The following is a 19,468-nucleotide window of genomic DNA, read 5'->3' on the forward strand; positions in this document are numbered from 1 at the left end:
GGCAGCATCTGCCAACTTTTTGGGCAGTAGCAGAACGGTGGCAGCCAACTGAACTTGAGATGGCAGCAATCTAATGTATCCCATTCAACAACCCGGTGATTCACTAATTAATTTAGCTCCTTTTTTTTTCTAAATTCTATCTACTCTCATCATACTACTGTACAAGTCTAAGGAAGGAGAGAAGAGGGTAGAGAGACTGAGAAAAAGAGACCAAGCACTGGGAGGTAGCATCTTGAAAAAGAATGGTATCATAGCCAGGAAATTTGTTCAAGGCCATACTACATGAAGTGGTGTGGTTGCATCAAGGTGCAGTCTGACTAAGATGTGAGTAAGAATGGTATATAAATGAAGAGAAGAACTAGTTTTGAAACCAAAGCTCCACCTTTCTTTTGTGAACTGGTTAGGCAAAAGGAAAAAACATAATGATACAAGATTGCAGCATGAACTTTCTTTTCCCAGTGCTTCAGGAGGTCCTGGCAGCCGTGGGACTTCCACCCATGAAACTAAATGCACTGATGGTGCTTTGTCACATCACAACACATGACCAAACATGAGCAGTGCACACGAATGATGAGGTAGAGCTTTTGCCTTCTGTTACCCAAGAAAGAACATATTGAGATAGATCTTCTACCTAAAATGAATGGATTGAAGAATGGGTGTCACCAGGCTGAGGAAAAGATGCTGCTCCAGGAGCACCACAGCTCCGCTAAGGGATTAGAGGAAGACTCGGCCCCAACCTCAGGGATTGCTTCAGCTACTGGATGGTGCCTGCTTTTATGGAGCAGTCCTAGCCATCCGCCCAGTATTTATCACAGCCCTTTAGCCCACTAGAAAAGCAAGGAGGTCTGAAATACACATTCAGGACTGAGAGGATAGTTGAAAACCATCTCCTTCTCTTGTTCTGGCCTCGTGATCATGTGCAGCACAATCACATTAAAAAAAAAAGGTAGGTGCTTTGTCATCATTGGAGAGATTGTGAAAATGTAATATCCTGAGCCAAAGTGACTTACCCACATAAGAAAATCTGACTAAGCACCAGCTCAGTCTGTGAATTTGGACAAACCTAGGCTTGATCTTCAGTAAACTGTGTAAGGTATTACACAGATATTAAAACTGTGTAGGCTAATATTAATTTCCTAAAAATTAAATCTAAGCCAGTGTATGAAGCAGAAATCACACAAAGATACAGTATTTTTCTTTGTAGTATAATATGATGTTCCTTGGTCTTAAGCTGATGTGTTTAGTTAACGCTAGAAGCTCTTCACAGAGTTTGCTGTATAAGAGGACAGCCTGTAAAATGATACAAGTTTCTGTAGTCACTACTTAAGACTTACAAACTTCATTCCTCTGCCACTTGAAGTAAATTCAGCCTGAGATTTTTGTTCTGCGACGATTCTCGTGGGCTCCGAACTCAGTGCTTACCGCACTAACAATAATCCTTTATGTCTCCAGACTCTATCCATGTTCCTTGTTAACCTTCAGTCACAAAGTAATGAGATGCATCAGACATCATCAAGCTGGCCTAAGGGGTTACAAATTTGGATGACGGCCACATACTGTACTAATTGCTTCTAATAAATTACATATTTCAGGAGGGACATCATGATTTTAATCATTTATTCTGCATGTTGTTTCCTTTGGAGAGAAGAACAAGCAGGCGCTAAACAAGCTGAGCATCAGAAATTCATGGCAGAAGCTAGAAAGAACTCATTTAATATCAACCATCATTGTAAATACTAGAATTATGCATGTATCAAATCCCCAGGTCTGAACACCTTGGGAACAGCCAGTGAGTCCTGGTTGTTTTAATGAGTCAAACCAAAATGATGTCTTTGAACATTCCTCAGATTTATAACAGCTCAGATTTCACCCCTTTTCAGATGTTGTAGCTGGGGCCTAGCTCAAGAAAAAGTCTTTGTTTCTATGCAAAGAAAAATACATTAAGAGGGGAATTTAAAGGATGTATTTCCCAAAAGGCTGAGAGGGAAAACAGTCAAACGTACCTTTCACCTCTGTGGGCACAGACTTTAATTATGGTTTGATGGCAGCTAATTGCAAAGGTGGTCCAGTGAACACAGAAAGCTGCGAGAACTTTCTTTAAAGCCTGCTGAAATTAGTAGGATCTTGATGCTGATCTAAATAGCCTCCTGCAGGGTGAACTAGGATGAGCGAAGGTTTCCTATTTCCCTGACCTCTAGCACACCCACACCAGTGGACTCAATGAAATGCTCAAACCACTTGGGAATGCACTTCCTTCACTGGGGGAGACCTTGATGGTATTTAAATAGCTGCTAGTATTACTAGGAATAGCTGGGAGATAATGTGGAGACTTGGGAGCTCTAGGGAATGATGCAGGTTTGGGAACAGGTCAGGCTGTCTTCTGTTTGTCTTTGTAAACCTTGTTTCCTGTCACTTCAGTCTGCGTTTCCTTTCAAGGATGAGCTGATATACCGAACAAAATGTGACTATCTGGGTAAAAGGAAACCTGCCTCAGCACAAAGTATGCCTTGGGATGGAAAGTTGCAGTTGTAGCTCTGAGACTCAAATGTGCTCTTTTGATTTTCTAGTAGTAATGAGATGCTAAGGAACCAGCATTACCTGAGATAAGTGCAATCTGCTTCTGTCTTAACAGTCTAAGCTGCCTTCCACTTGGTCCTTCTCTACCTGGGAGGGTTATCATCCCATTTTAGACTTGTCTAGTGAGTGTGAGGGAAAAAGGGTGAGAATCCAGCAAGGCTTCCAGGGGCTCCTCTAACCCACCGACCAGGATAATGAAGGTATCTCTAAGAATGCTATTTGTGGATGGATGAATGGATGAATGAATGGATGGATATTTGTGCCACACCAGTTGGACTTCTACTTTGTACAGAGGAAAAAGACCAAAGGATTTTTCTTGGTTTTGTCATACAGAACAAGAAGCAGATCAGTAAATAGGAGAAACAGGCCTTACACAATGACAGTTGACTGGAAAAGATTGCTCTAGGTAAAACTCGTGACTCTTCAAATTGAGAAGCCTTCCTCTGGTTGCTTTTATGGTGTTTTTCATAGGGAGGTTCAAGCCAACCTCCACACATGAAGAAGAGGAGCTTAAAATGAAAGAAAGTGATGGAGGTTCAAGATTAGCATATTAGAGCATTGGAAGTTATAGAAGGATGAGAGAATTTGAAGCTCAGACATAAAAGCCCAAGAGTAACAGAAGAAAAAAGTGACACAAACAGGGGAAATAGAGGTGATGAATCCTCAGTTAAGAATGTTGCTATATCTAGAAAACTATGTGACAAGAGGTAAATCACAACTTACTGAAAATATGATGGATTAATTTGGTGCAATCTACATTGCATGCTACATAAGAGTGTGGAATTAACAAACACTGGTGTAGGGTTAGGAAAAGAAACATTTTTGAAAGCAAAATGGAAAACCTCTTTGACATCGATTAGGTTTGGTAATGTAATACTAACAAGAACACTGCACTGAGCCGTTATCTGGTTTGCTGTCTGATTTGCTCTCCAGATTACCACTTAAATCAATAGCTCTCACATTGATTTTTCCAGCACACTGTATTCCAGTAAAAAGAACAATGCTCTGAGATGAGTCAGCTATTTGGTCTGTCTGTAGGGACTCTGGTGCATTTTCGTTTAGGAAAATAAAAGCGGGAGCCAAAGTACACACAAGTATATAGTAATAAGAACCTGCCTGTTGCACCATAACATGACACTGGCTCTGCAGACACATGGGTTTGCTTCAGCTTGCTGCAGCAACTACAGACCCGCCTTGAGCTAGAGCAAGCCATTGTAAGGATGGAAGCAAAATATTTGGGGGCAATGTTAGACAAATAATAATAGTACCGTCTTTCAGTTTATGTGACTGAGGGGAAAAATATGCCCACATTTAACTAAGAAGCTGATCTCCATGTATTTACCATGACATGTAGAACATCAGCAATACTACATTTTCATTTATTTCAGATATTTTCATGTATTTGCAAATTCCATGTAACATGTACTATAGTCCTGGGACTGTAACTGGTCATCACTATTGTCTGATGCTGCTTCCACTCATTTTAACCATGTTAACAATTTCCAATTTTGTTTGTAATCACATCATGCAGCTTCATTTACTCTTGCCTTCTCTCTTGCTTAGCCATGAATTCATGAAACTAGCAACTCTTCTCTCACACAGTTTTGTAATTATTTCAAGGAACTTGCAAGAAATGCAGCAAAAAATGTTTTCAGTTCAAAGAAGAAATAATAATCTTGATTATTATAACTCTTGAGAGCCACTTGGAGATTTGGAGTCAGGCTGAAGCATGACTTTGCCCACGGTTGCTCTTGACCACCTCTCTGCTGCAGGCATAGAGCAAAGCTTGTGCCGTGGCCCCTCGTCTCTCCCACAGCTCTGCACACGTGGCTGCTGGCTTGGCTTCCAGGCTCTGCACCCGCCTGCGAGCTTGGCTTATTTCTGGGAACTTTGACTTAATAGCAGCTAAAAACTACTAAAATGCCAGAGAAATGTAACAAATAAAAATGTTAGTCCCTCTTTTCCACTGCAAGTTCTGTTTTATGGAGATTCATTATCTCCATCTTTGAATGTAAGGTACTGGATTACAGTCTATCCCATCTTCCGTTAATAACAGCCCTGGAGGATAAGGAGCAGCCAAAGGGGATGTGAAGGAGAGAGGCTCAGCATGCAGAATCTCATTCTTTACTGTATATTGAAGACCATATTGTGAATAGACTGAGGGAGAAACAGCATACAGGAAATAAACATATGCAAAGCTGTGGGAATAGTATGTAATTATGAAGTCTGTTATTCTGAAAATACTGCTGAATATTGCTATCTTCAACTGCTATAAAACTAGAATCATTACAAAAACTCTGTATGTCTCAGTAATGCTTTCATAGCATTGCATATTTCACGTTGCTACATTTGCCTCCTAATCTCTTAGTCTAAACAAAATAACATTCGTGTTTTCATGACAATGAAGAGGAAGGAGTAATGATGGTACATCTGGAGCAATCCAGCCTGTTTACAGGAAGGGTCATCAACTTCCAGGTGTCCACCTGTGTATCTGGGAATACTGTGTAGTTTCGGGTGTTAAGGTATCGAGGAAAGGCATTTTGTGCTTTGCTATGTTCTGTTTACAAGATATTTCAGGTTAGTTGTGATCTATCTTGAATCACTTAGTTTCCTACTGTTGCCTGGGAATTAAGTTGATGGAGAAGCAAACTGTGCCAGGTACTTCCCCAGGTCTCAGCAGGGTACTAAAGGTAACACTGAGTAGGCTGCAGTCCTTGAGAGGAGATATAAGGGCCTGTTTCACAGAGCACTTCATTTGCACAGTATTTAGTTTAGGGTTGTACCGCAAAATAGTACAGCAGTGAGATCAATAGGTATTATTGCTACCCATGCAAAGCCTCTTCCTTCCACAAATTATTATAATTGTAATAATCTTATTTCTAATATTCAGTACGCAAACTTCAGCCCATTTTGACAAACAGATAGCGAGTCTTGTGTGGCACCTGAGTGATGTTTTAACTGTTGCTAAGACAAGTACGAGAGAACTGAAGCTACAGAACGAGATACGTAGAAATGGCTGATGTGGTAAATTACCTGACGACAGCAGCAATATTTCACACAACAAATCAGATACCCTACCTCTTTTGCCAGGTAATAAATTGTGTTAAGCAGAAGGAATGGAAATTGAGGGTATTCGTTATCTATCAAGAGATACCTGGCAGGATAGCCTTTGGTCTGCAGTCTGAAAATGATCCTGCACTGACAAGTGCCAGGCTGAAGTACTGGTGAATCACTATAGATCTTGCTTTACTGCAAGCATGGTCAAGCCAAACTCTGTTCAGAGTCATTTGAGAAACAAGGCCTAAATGTAGCTGTTCTGATCCCAGCTAGTATTCCTGCTGCTTTTATGTTCACTCCTGAAAAGTGGGTAAGCCCTTTAAACATTTACCTAGATTTCTCATTTCCCCTTGTCCTCACAAGAAAGGCTTCACACTTCCTATGATCAGATACCCAGCCCACAACTTTGGCTATTCTCCTTTTCACAGCTGCCTGGAAAGGGACGCAGAACATACGGGAGTGTTTTAAATAAGAAACAGAGAGCTGTATGGAGCCAGCACTGCTAAAATATATGTATTCTAGGCGTTCTGTTCAATGTTTGGGATGGGATTATCTGTTATCGCAAACTAATAAAAGTATCGAGGCTTTGCAAAAAAAGAAGCTTTTAAAAAAAAAATAAAATTGCCACTGCTGCAAGATTCTGTGGTGAGGATAACTAGATGGTCAGTATCAGGCAGATGGTCAGCGCCAGATATTCACTTCGAAGTGTGAACGCAGGGATGGCTAAGCACGAACCTTTCACAGCTCTGCTGCTCATGGGCAGAGAGCCATTGCTCGCGCCCCAGTGTTTCCTCTGCAAGAGAAGGCACAAAGCCACGGCGCAAGGGGACCGTGCCCTGCCAGGGCAGAGACAGTACCTGCACAGTACCTTTGAGGGCAGGCGGGGTGAAGACGCTCTGCTTCCTTTGCTTGGGAGAGGCACTCTGAGACTGGGGAGGGACAAAACACAGAGAGAGGCAGTCAGAGACGGGCACGGGGAGAGCTTTCTGTTCGTGACAGCCCCGGGTCTTGCCCCACAGCTGCGTTCAGAGGGTGCACACACCAATCTGAGAAGTTTCTAAGAAAATTATATTGTATAAATCTGATGCCAGCTCCCGGGCTTTCATGAACATAGGGAAAACTAAGATTAGGTAGAAAAAATATGTTTAATGGACAACCTTTATGGCTCCCAGGCAAAACAGACCCAATACTACTGAAAATCACCCTTCACTCTAGAAAAATATTGTTAAGCATAAAATTAAGATAGCCTGTGCTTTTAACAGTCTCTGTAACTGATCCTCCTAAGGCAAATAAATGTTTGCATATATTAAAACAGTTGCTAGATTTACATCAACCAATTTTCCAATTAAATACAGTGTAATGAATGATTATATGTATAGGTAAGGTAGTATTGAAATTATTAATATATACATTTTTACATAAATAAATGGAAGATCTCTCCCCCTGCACTTTTGCAATGTGTTCTATTACTCCTAAAAATAATAATTTCAGCAACCAATCACTCAGCCTTTAACTGGGCCTGATTTAAATGATATATTTAGTCACAATTACACTTTTTATGGCCCCAAAATCACATCTATGCACAAAAGATAAATTATTCCAAAAAAACGGTAGCAAAATTACACACAGAGTAATAGTAGTATAATTATACCAATGTATAGTTAACAAAAACTACCTGGGATACATTCCAGTGCTAAAGTAGAGTAGCTTTTGCAAAATGAAAGCAGTTAAATTGGTGTCCATATTATACCAACATGAAATATGTCCATATACAAAGGATAATAAAACTACATAATGTCACATACATAGCTAGCTTTTGAAGACATAAGCACCATATCACATTCCTAAGAAAAAGGTGAAAAAAAAGCTGTGTGTAGGCAAGCTTTATTTTTTCTCATCTAATCAATTTCTAGTTGTATTTGGTCATAACGATGTTGCCTTTTCCCAAATATTTGCTAAAAATGCCTCTTTCTCTGGATACTTTGACTGGTACATAGTCTGTGAATTTCAATCAGATCTATTTCTTCAAGGAACATTTGAGACAGCTCTTAAGAAAACCACTTTCTCACAAGTATGGCCAATCCTATTACCTTACTTTATCACAATAGATGGAATGATAACATTTATAAATAAAATATTGTCTTCTTTTGAAAGAGAAAGCTATTTATAAAAACGGTGGGATAGGTTGTTGATCCTCGCCCCAGTAGATCTTTATAAGTCTGTATTTGAGTCCAAATTTGAACCAATCAATACCTCCTACTGCTATTTAAAGCACTGCCTGCTTCTCTGAGCAATGGGTGAAGGAGAAAGAGATCAGGGAATTGCAGGAGCTACGCAAGGGGAGGTTGGAAAATGAGATCGGAGGAGCTGACTTTTAACTCTTGTGCAAACAACATCAATGTGCTGCCTGCTGTGGGCTTGGCAAATGATGGGAAGAGGAGAGAGGAGCTTGCAATGCTTTTGTAGACCAGCAGTGACCTGCAGACCCAAAGCAATGCTGGATGAAGTGACCTGGCAGGGTCACCTTGGGCCAGGTTTGCTATGATTTGCCAGGGCATGGCAGCAAGGCAGAGGGGAAACTTGCCTTTCCCAGTTCCTGGCTACAGGGAGAAGGGAGAGCCAGCAGAGCTGAGATGCCACTCAGCTTTACACAGCCCTGGTTTGAAAGCGGTGGTTCTTAAAAGGCTGTGTTACTGAAGATGGCATGACAATGTAAATAAAAACATTAACCAGCATGAATCAGTGAGTTTCAAAGGGGGTTTAACAATAGACCTGTTTTAACAATAAATATGTTTAAAAAAAAAAGATTTCACTTACCTCTGCCTGTGAGATGTTTGTTCTCTTCTCATCCTTTTCTAGAGGAGGAAAAGATATGGAAAGAGAAAAGTTAGTACAAAAGTGTTTCTCTTTCCTAACCCTTGTGCTAACCTAACAAGTGCTAACCCTTGTGACTCTGCTTTGAACCCTGAACCTGAACAGCACTATTGTAAATACAAAACTACCCTTCTGATTTACAGCTTTTCTTTCTCTTTTGTGCGTCTCAGAAAACCAGAGGCCCTGATTAGCATTTAGACATAAGCACTACGTCTAAGGCACTTAACTCCCATTTTTTGTCTGTGGACTAACAGCAAGCGATGGAGTGCCTTTAGCAGCAGGTCCTTTGGCCAGGCTCACAGAAGGGCTCTGCGCTCGCCAGTGGCTGTCGGGATATGTGGCTGCTCTGCCCAGGGGCTGTGCTTTCTTCTATGGTCAGAAAAGGCTCGGTTGCCAAATGGCATGCAGCAAACTCACAAAGGGCTCTACTGGACTCAAATAATAATAAGAACCTCACCTCACTTAAGTTGTTAATATACCAATACTGGTACTGAAGAGCACCTAACAGTAATATGTAGTATTAGCAAACCAAAGCTGAACGAAGACTAATCTTTCGCCCTAAAAGTTTCATGACATTACTGGACTGAAATTTTTCCTGGAACTGTTTACTTTTGTTGCCTTAATTTGCTTTGGACTATAGGCATGGCAGAAATGGTCAAGACTAGAGATTTCTAATGAAAATAAACGTCTCTCAGAACCTGTCTGAACAACTAAGTAAAATTTTATGAAGCAGAGGAGGGTCAAGGATCTTCCTAACCATTGCACTTAACCAGTTTTTGCACGAGATTAAATTATTTTTCTACTGTTTTCTTGATGTGGTTAATGGCCAGAAAGTGTCTGTCTTCTGATGACGATTTCCCAAATATTTGATGAAGATCATGTAGGATCTTTGATGCACAGTAGTTTGGAGCTCTAAAATAAAATGCCATCAAAACCAGAGACATCAATCTCTCACTGTACCAACGCCCCTTCTAATATTTTCCACTTGCAGATATCACTGTGCAGTTTCCACTGAGGTGTGGCAGATCTGTAAATGTAGGTCTGAGGGAAGAATTAGGTCTAGGCAATATCACTTTATCTAACTTATTCCCTAGATATTGGCTGCTTGTGGTGTGCTGTGTGTGAGGGGACAAGCCAGCCCAGGCAGATGGACTGCATTTTCTGTTCTATTCTCTGGCATTGTATCTGTGCATCTAGCAAATATTAACTGACTTACTGGATTTTTTCAATTTATACATTTCCCATTACCTTTACATGAAAGACATTCAAATGACTTATACTCAAGGCTGAAAAGTGTAGTTGAAAAACAGTGCTGATTACTAAAGCATGGTCCCACAGATACAGAATTAGACAGGACAATCAGGAGGCCAGTTCCTGCCATTGACATTTCCATGAACTTTGGTAAGGTGACTAATCTCTTCCTTGACTTCCCTACCTGTAAATAAGTATAGAAGTGCCTATTTAAGTATAGCAGTGTCTGTTTGCCTTTGTAAAGCACTTTGGGGTATGAAGTTAGGCTGGCTAAATGGGTGATTATTTATGTGCTTGTAATCTTTCTTATTAGTTGTATACCAAACAGACAGGGATTTCAATGATTCAACATGGGATTTTTTTTTAGCTCAGGATCCTGGATCTAGTTTGGAGTCTGAAATTTGAATAAATCAGGAACTTTCAGCAGAGAACAATGAAAAGTAAGTTATGTCCCATTCCTTCCTGAAACTCTAAATTTGCCCAGATTAAAAACATGTTTTGTAAACCCAAGCTGAGGCTTGCATAAGGAGGAAAAACTGCAATCAGCAGCTTTGTCAGGTTTCAGGTCTTGTTCCTAAGGATGTGCACAACTCTAAACCTTTGGGCTTGCACATTTAGTGTTCTTAGTGGGGTGACATTAAACCCACCAGAACTGGAAAGTTTCCAGCCTTCCCTTTCATCGAGCAGCCCTTACATGACAGGCAACTTTGGCAACAAGAACTGGTCCTGTATGGAGTTAGAGAAATCATTCATATCCACTGGGCAAATAGTGCCAGTGAATAGCATCAGACAATGTGGAAATTTAATAATGACTTACAAAATCACACAAACAGTTTTTCAAATCCAGTAAACAGAGATCAGAAATGAACCCAAAGGAGCAAAAGAGACACACTTGAGGCAACAGACATAAAGTGTTTCAAGTGAGTTGTGAAATGAAGGGAAAGGTAGCGCTGGTTGGAGATGCAGTTTGGTCAATGGTATATTTTGACATGCATTTATTTTTGAGGCCAGAAAGACCATTGCATGCTTATTTTTGACAGGCATTTTGATGGATAAGGCTCAATGGAGAGTATAGATTTTTAAGGAGAGGTGACAAGGAATGGGAACAAGGGAAGCTGAGATCCCTGAGTGCCATAGACTGAGGCAGAGAGTAGAAAATAAACAAAAACTCTTTCTGTAGAGGAGGAGGAAAAGATGAAAGGCAAAGGGGACACGGAAGGAAGATAGAAGTGCTTGTATGTAGCTGAGGTAGTAACGAGAGACGGGGACAGTGGGGTTGTAGTAGAAGTAAAAGGGGGAATTTAGTGGTGACAGAGAGCAGAGCTGGAGCGCAGTGTGGGCTGGAGCTCAGTCAAGAGCTCTCTGCCTGGGGCAATACTTAGAGCCATCTTGGTCTAACTGAAGCATTACATTAATAATTGTGTGAACATTCTTCCTTGGGCAAATAGTCTTTCTCCAGTGTGACTCACAATGCTTTGAAAGCAGTCTAAATAAATGAAAGCATAGTCTTATAACAGTCTTACTAAGAAAGTGTCCTTATGAGAGTCAATGCATGTAAGAATCAATGCTGTCACTACAACAGGTCAGTTCTGGCATCAAGAGATTCCATGTAAAAAAATCTCTGTGACAACAGAATTTACAATGAGAATGGAAGGTACAAGAAAGAACATCAGTTAGCTACTGCAACTCAGCCATATCCACCTACGGAAGTCAAACAAGCCACACATTTCCCACCCTTAAATCCCGCTCAAATCATTGACAATTACAAGCTGAATTTCTTTACTGAACTCTTTGTGCATAAATTCTTCTTGAGAGGGGTCAGGAAATAATCGGAAACTAACTCACAAATATCAGACTGTGATATCACTTGATTCACAGGAGAGAATGAAATCCCTGGTTTCTCAGCATCCTTTAGTTCCCACTGACTACTGTGCAGTCAGGATTCTGCTCACAAAAAAATCAGTTATACAGAATGAGAAATTTCCTCATCATGTTTATAACTAGGCAATTATATCATGGAGAATATGAATTCAAATGATCAGCTATTTCTCTCTCGTATGAAACAAAACCCAAGCTCTCAGTAGATAACTTCTCCCTACAGGTTTGCTCTCTTTTTGGGGCCGGGAGGGAAGGAGACTTTTTAATGATGCTCCATTTTCCTCCCTCACAGACTGTAACATTGCTCACAGAACACAATACAGCAGTATTATATTCCAAATCTCAACATATGGCTTTTTTCCAGTTTAACTTATTCTTGGCTGCTCTAATTAGCTAACAGGGATCTAATTACTCAAGTTATTTCTTGACAGTTTTTGTGATTTTATTTTAAAGTGGTATAATAGAAATCATATGAAGAGCTGACAACAGATTGGTACATACCCAAGTTACTGGAAAGTTGAGGTACGTAAGAACAAGATTGGAGCTTTGTTTAGAGGTTTTTTACACCTGTGCTGAGGAAAAGCAGTTGAGGACTTTCCCCTGTGCTGGGTGAATAATGTCTGAGGCTAGTGTGACCCTTACCTCATGGAGACTGGAGTAGCACCTGGCAAAATAAACAGGGTTTCAGGCTTTAGTCAATGTCCTCAGGAAGAGAAATGGTCCATGTTCATCAAGGAAAGGTTCAGTCTAAAGGATATTTCCATCAGTCCAGATATGTACACAGACTTTCTGAAATGAAGCCTTATTTCTTTAAGGAGTGACACTTCTGAAAGTCCATCTACCTGCACAGAATCCATTTCAGCATTAGAGCTCTAAGCTTTAGCCTTTACCCAGGGCAGAATCTCACCCACTCATGGGGAAACCTGCAAGATTTGGCCTGGCTATACTGCTGAAATATGGAGGAAGAAACACCAAGGGATTTGTCTCCCACATGCTCTGGTTAGCATAACTCTTTTGAATGTTTGTTAGCACAGCCACCCAGCCAAGCTGACACAATAAGCTGAGCTACCCCAAAGGTGTCTTTGTATGAGATCAGAAATGAACCTCAAACGAGTGGAAGGAGGCTGGTTATAGCCAGGATGGCAACCGCTTGATGTTGCTGATCACTTTTCCTGTGAGCCTCCACTGTTGTGCAAATGGCATGACCATGCTGGGGGAAGCCTTATGGTCATTTTAGAGTAAGATCAAAATTCATCTGCCTCTCTTCTCCCACTGGATAATGTTAATGCACTTGGAGCAGCTATGCAGGGCAAGAGGTGAGCTATTTTAAAAGGCTTGGCCTCTGATATCACCCATGGGCTCTGCAGTGGAGTCATCCAGCAAAGGCTTATCTCATCCAGCTAAGTACCCTGCTTTCTTTCCCTTTAGCAAGAGCAAATAAAAGCCTTTTCTGTAGGGTTTCAGTCAGGCACTGGAGGAACAGAACAGGTCAGAGAGGCTGGCTTTTACACAAAGGAAACTCAGTGAGAGGCTGGTATCATTGTTGGAGAAAGCTTCATGTAGGGAGTTTGGAATTTTCCTTGGGAAAACAAAGCTAAGAAGTTTCAGATAAAAATCAGAGGGGGTTGATATGGCTTTGGATTTGATTAGTTTTTGTCATAGTGTCTACATTTTCCCTTAAAAATAATAAACACGGTACTCTTCAATTGCTCAGATAGTGGAAACAGCCCACAAGCGACATGCCTATAACAGGTTTTAGTTAAAGAATTGTTTAAACAAGAATGGTTGAATCTGAAAGGAATGAGCCTGAAGAGAGACTTTAAGGACACAATGTCACGGTCAGTCTGGAGCCTTCTTATAGTCCTGCCCCCACCCCTGTATAAACAGTGCCATTGGAGAGAGCAAAGTAGATGAACAGAAGAACAGATCCAGCCTTTCACATGCAAACTTTAGTGCAGGACACCCCAAGCTAGAGACAGAAATCAGATGATGCTACTGCTATGAAATAGTTCAGTCTGTTTAATTTTATTTCATTAGTTTTGATGAAATGTCTCCATGGCCAAACAGTACTATGTCCATGAGCAAAGCTTTCTCTCTCAAAAAAATGTGAAAGAAATGAACCGATTGCTGACTTCTGGTCAATATGATCAATGACGACATACAGTTGGAAAAGAAAAATAATTTTCCTGGCTCTGGCTCCACTTAGCCATCTCCTGTGATGAAGAGGAGGGTGGCTCTCTGCTCCTGCTGTGGGATTGGGGGGTGCTTGTCTGCTTGGGCAGTGGGTGGCAGAGCTCTGCTCCCAGTCTTGCTGCATGCTAATTCTGCAACAAGGCAGATCACCTGTTTCAAAACCTTACATTTGAATGTATGGCTCACACAATTTTAGGAACTAAGAAAAGAAATGGATCATTTTCCAAATAATTCTTCATTCTCCTGCTGCTTAGTGGCAGGCAAACCTGAAATTTTCTGAAAATTTGGCTTCAGTCATTTCACATTTTGATTTCTTCATCAGGAAAATAAGGATATTTTTAAATCTGCCAGCTTGCCTCACTGGTGTTTGACCACCACCGTTTGTATTTGTCATTGTAAAACAAGCTCATTGAAATCTGATTCAGAAATTGACTGGCATAATGCTGTTTTGTTTTTTCTGCTACCAGAACTACTTTTCCTTTCCTCCAGAAGACAAAGTAAGATCAAAAAATATTTCATGCTCTGCTTTTGCCAGAGTTCTAACTACACATTGCCAGATCATCTAGCATCTCATGGCTTTTTGCTAAACCACTGAGGTAAGAAATGGAAGAAAGTCCAAAAAGGCAAACATGGAAAATGCTTATGTAGTTAATGGTTTTACTTTTTCTTGCTGGTTTTTATTTACCTGTATCTATCAATGAAAACTTGACTACAGGTATAGATGTAATTACATTTAATTACAAAAAAATATCCTGGTAAGCCCTCCTGGCGTGAGTATATATTTCTGAAAATCTTCACATTGCAAAAGCACCTCATTAAACTCCAGTATCCCAGCTGCTGCGGTAAACATAGCTGGAGGGTCTGCTCCCCTCCTCAGTCAAGTGCTGACAAGAGAGTGTGTGCATTGCAGTTCTGCTGCATCTCACACGCTAATTGGCATCTAAATTACTGCCTGGCCCTTTAGGGAACACTAATAACAAGATTTGTATAGGAAATATTAATAAAAACATAGGGGAGAGAGGAATTTGGTATATACACAAGCATTTGCATGCTTATTCTATCAGGTGTTTGCAGTTAAGGTATGTAGCGTGGGAAAGGTCCTGCATTACCCTGAGAGCACTGTCACCAGGAGACCTTTTGTCACTCTGGCTCAGAGGTGATCGTATGGTAGCTTTTCCCAGCTAGCTCCTGACTGTAACCAGCCCTTTGTAGTTCACTAAAATGCCACAGGCCAGATGAATCAGCTGTTTGGACATTTAAAATTTTCTTTCCAGGTAAGTTAGCCCATTTATATTTACATAGCTCTGTATTTCCCACCTTCGATATTCAAGTAGTCATTACTAGTACTGAAAGTAGGGGCAGCAATCTCCTTTGTTAGACAAAATCCTTCCTAATGGTGCTCAAAGTCAACCTCTAAATGAAAAGAACAATCATCCTTTTCCTCCCAACACACACAACAAATCTGATCCAAACAACATCTATATCTCTGAACATCATACAGACGGTATCCAAGGGCCCACTTTCAACTGCACAGCCATAAGAATATGAAATAAAACTACCTTTCATAAATTACACAGGTCAAAGTTTCTTTAAAACCTGCATTCTGAGATCATAATCTGGTTTGGAAGAAATTGGAGACACTGCAAACCTCAAATGTGAATCTAAATGTATTTGTTTACACCACACGAATCTCAGAAGGGAATTACAGTGCCTGATTCACCACCTTGTTATTCCAGTTTCATGCTAGACTCACAGAAATCAGTCTAGTTTCACTGGCATTAAACTAGAATATAACAGTGACGAATCAGGTCTGCAGCCTTACCGCAGAGCAGTCATGAATTATTACAAGCACTAAAAATCATCCCTCTCAAGCATTTTGTTTTCAACTTCTCATTCTCCCTCCCTATGATACCTGTTAAATACAAATATAAAACAAATTCTAAATAAGTCCATAAATCAAGTATAGCTTCTCAAAATATACATTGGAAGAGAAATAAAATTTAATTCTTTATTTTCTCCCTTCTAATTAATAAGGACTGAATTGTGCTGTCTGCCTTCTTGGAGTTACACTTCTGCCTGACTCTGTGGTCCTCCGGCTCTGTAAGGCTCTTTCTGATACTGTCCTGGCTTTGAATGACAGAACACAAAACAGGCTTCGTGGAAAAACCTGTCATGAAAAAATCCTTCCGTGCAGAAGTTCCTTTTCCTCATAGCACAAGAGTCGCTGTTCTGTAGCTGTGCTCCATGAAAGGGTCAGGTGAGCGAGGAGCATTGAGCAGACCTTCCTGACATGAAGTCCCTCATCCATCATATAGGGACAATTACGGACTTGGCAGGTCTTCCCAGAGAAAGTAATCAACCCAGGAGAAGCATGCTTGAAATAAACATTCTGTTTGGATAACTAATGTAAAGATTGACTTTAAATCACAATATAAACAATGTTAGGCTTAAAGTTGCTTTCTTCAAGTTGCTTTCTAAGCAGCACAAACTCCTCTTTGCTGAAGAAACTGAGATGGCTTTCAAAGAACAACTGACTAAATAAGAGGAACCAGGAGCAGGTAAATAAAAGTCTTTTTTTTCTTTCGATCTCTCAGATGAGACATTTTCTGGACCCAATATAAATCTCTTACTAGATTACCAGGAATGACTCTGAGATAGAGTTTTCACATAATTTGCAGCTGCCCAGTGTGGACTCACGGCATCAGAGCCGGGAGAAACCTCCGGCAAGACCACAGGGTGTCACTGTGTGCAGAAGCGCCAGGTCAGGGTCTGCCTCTTACATTGCTTCAGAGCTCCCTCAAATTAGCTCGTTCCAAAATAATACCATTTAGTTAACAGCAAAGTACTGCTTTCCGTTTCCAGCACAACAAAATTAAGCTTAATCACAAATCTGCGCTGGCTGTTATGCTCCGACCCTCTGCAAAGAGTTCTGTCAGTGCCCGGCTCAGCGGGGTTGCTGAGTGGTGCTCCAGACAAAATGAGTCCAGCACAGGAGTTCGACACATGTGGAGGGCTGCTCAGTGCTCATACTGTGGCAAATCTACCGTCTGCATCAGCAAAACAAATCAGGCAAAACAGAATTTTTGAGGGAAGTGAGAGACAGAAAATCATTTTACCGCTGGCTTTATTAGGCCATAAGGAACAAGAAGTTTTGCCATTGGCTTAAAAGTCGATTTGATCCTAGATATATAGCATGAGTTTGGTAAAAAAAATGAAAGAAGATAAAAAAGGCAAACTACTTTCTCATTTAATGAACTAGTTCTAGAGTTAGTGCAACTGGGAAAGAAGTTTAGCCGTACGTAAACTGTCTTCTTAGTCAGAACTCTTACCCATTATCTAAACTAAGTAATGACAGTCACATTAATATTCACTGCACCTTTGAAAACCCGGGTTAATTCATTCAACTAGGTAAAAATAAGTGAGACAAACTGAAGAAAACTGCTGTGATCGGGGATGTGAAATTTAAAATCCTTGGCCTATTGGAAAGGTTGATGGTAAACTTGTCTCAAAAATGTGCAAAATAAGACTTAAAAGATACATGATGATATACATATGACTCTCTTTTATCTATTTAGGATTATTCAAATCTCTCTTTTAGAGTGAAATATACATAAGAAAAATTCCCTTATTCTTGAAGCAAATAAATGTAAACCAGGGTGGCACTGATTTTCTGGTGTGAGCCAGAAGGGGAACCTGACAGCCAGCATTTCTGGGTGCCCCAAACAGTGCTGGAGGGCCAAACTGAACTATAAGACAACCTTGGAAAAATAGACTTTCATAGAGATATGGAACAAGGCAAGGACAAGGACTGGAAAATAGACCTAAAGCACAATGTGGTGTCTCAAAGTTTGTCCAACTGTGTAGAAGGAGAACTCACCTCATTGTACGGTTACATTGACACAGGGTCTATTCTGACACAAAAGCAGACGTCAATAAAGATTACATCTTTGCTGCACGGAGTAAGGGCAGTTTCCACACTCACAGCATAACCTCACCTGGCCTGAAACCTGACAGTGAAAGAAAAGACTCACACAAAGGAAATAGGAGGGCAGTGGAGATAAGGACGGCTTTTGAGAGGTTAGAGGAGGGCCAGACCTGTTGAGTGACTGCCAGCAAATACTCAGAGAAACAGATTCAAAGAGCAGAAACGTGCCTCTGAAATGAATGTACCCAAGCAAAACATACTGGCAGACTACTAAATATTTGCAAATAATGGCTACTGTTTTACCAAATGTTACCAAAGCACTTACACAAAAACTTCCCAAATAGCTTGTAATTACTTTGTCCGTTGATTCAGCCATAACAATGTATTAGTTTGTGAAAAAACTTAACATGTTCATTAAGTATTTTCAAATACAGAAGGAAGCCAAATACCTTGAGAAGACAGTTACCCAGAGTTGTGAATTCATCAGTAATACTGAATAGTATTAGTAATGTGTTACTTTCCAGCTGCTTGCTTGCTTTATGTTCAGTCTATGTTCAAATGATGCATTGAAGAGGTTGAAGACCTAAATACAACTGAGGCAAAGGTCATGAAGAAAAATCCATGGTTACCAGAAATATAATACTAGCTGATCCCCTGATATACATTTAAACCATTTCCTAATAGCTTCATATGCAGGAAAATGGCTCAGAATTGACCCACCGATCGCAATCTTTGTGTTGGAGTTACAGCTGCAGTAGCTATTGCTGTGAGCAGTTCCTTTCTCGGTTGTGAGCTGTAGGAGTATTTGAGGCTCTAAAATAAAAACCAGCAGCAGCAGCCAAAACTAAAATAGTCCAACATTTCTTAGCATTCTATAGCTCATAAAGCTATTTAAAAAAATATCGTAGCTGAACAGTTGTGTATTGTACGATCTGGAAAGTGACGTTTGCCAGGGGAGAAGAAAACAAATACAAATCAATAAAACTCTTCCTTAGGCGGTGATTATTATTGCTGCCATTGCAGTTTCCTTCCTTTTGGAATAATACCTCAAGGATTTCGGTAAGAATGTGTTGTAAAGCTAGTCCTGGCCAACTGCTCACGGCTTGCTTATGGTTAGAATGCACATGCATAAAGCTCCTCACATACATGTATCATCCTATGCATGACTCAAGTGAGCTACTAATAATAGTACTTCTTGGGGTTTACGACCCTTTTTACAAAAAGAAGATGCAAATACCAATTTTGTAAATTCATTGTTTAGTTTCCTGAGCTTTCGAACAGTCAGCAAAATGAGGTTCCATAATCTCATTCTCACCATCAGCACGACTAGGCGGGATGGAAAAGAAAGGGCACTCATTGTTAACTGAGACTAAGTCAGCTGTAATTTCCAAAGGCATTTTTCAGAATGCTTACTAACCTTACTACATACTAGAGACAGAGGGGACCCTGGGTTTTGTTTTATACATCTCCATCTGTACTGTCACAATCAGAAACACCTCGCTGTGATTCCCATGGAATGAGCTGTTCCACACCCTCCTACGGGATGTGCTGTACACATTAAAGCCGAAGTCACTCACTAGCATCAGCATTTTAGGAAGCTTGAAAGCACATTTCTAAACAATTACAGCCCTGCTGTCTACTTACTGTATTTCAAAAACCTAGTGTTGATCCGGATCAAAAAATCTTCTGGATCACAGTTCTTTAAAGGGAAAA

The 19,468-nt window shown here is 40.4% G+C and overlaps 1 protein-coding gene across 1 annotated transcript in view; it reads right to left on the minus strand.

Moving 5' to 3' along the window:
- Positions 1 to 19,468, minus strand: part of PPP1R1C (protein phosphatase 1 regulatory inhibitor subunit 1C) — a 51,089-nt gene that overhangs the window by 19,728 nt on the left and 11,893 nt on the right. The window contains 2 exon segments of the mRNA XM_075512022.1: positions 6,503 to 6,563; positions 8,452 to 8,489. Of these exon segments, the coding sequence (XP_075368137.1) occupies positions 6,503 to 6,563; positions 8,452 to 8,489 (99 nt within the window).

This window comes from Mycteria americana, chromosome 9, assembly GCF_035582795.1.
Source record: "Mycteria americana isolate JAX WOST 10 ecotype Jacksonville Zoo and Gardens chromosome 9, USCA_MyAme_1.0, whole genome shotgun sequence".
Taxonomy (NCBI): Eukaryota; Metazoa; Chordata; class Aves; order Ciconiiformes; family Ciconiidae; genus Mycteria; species Mycteria americana.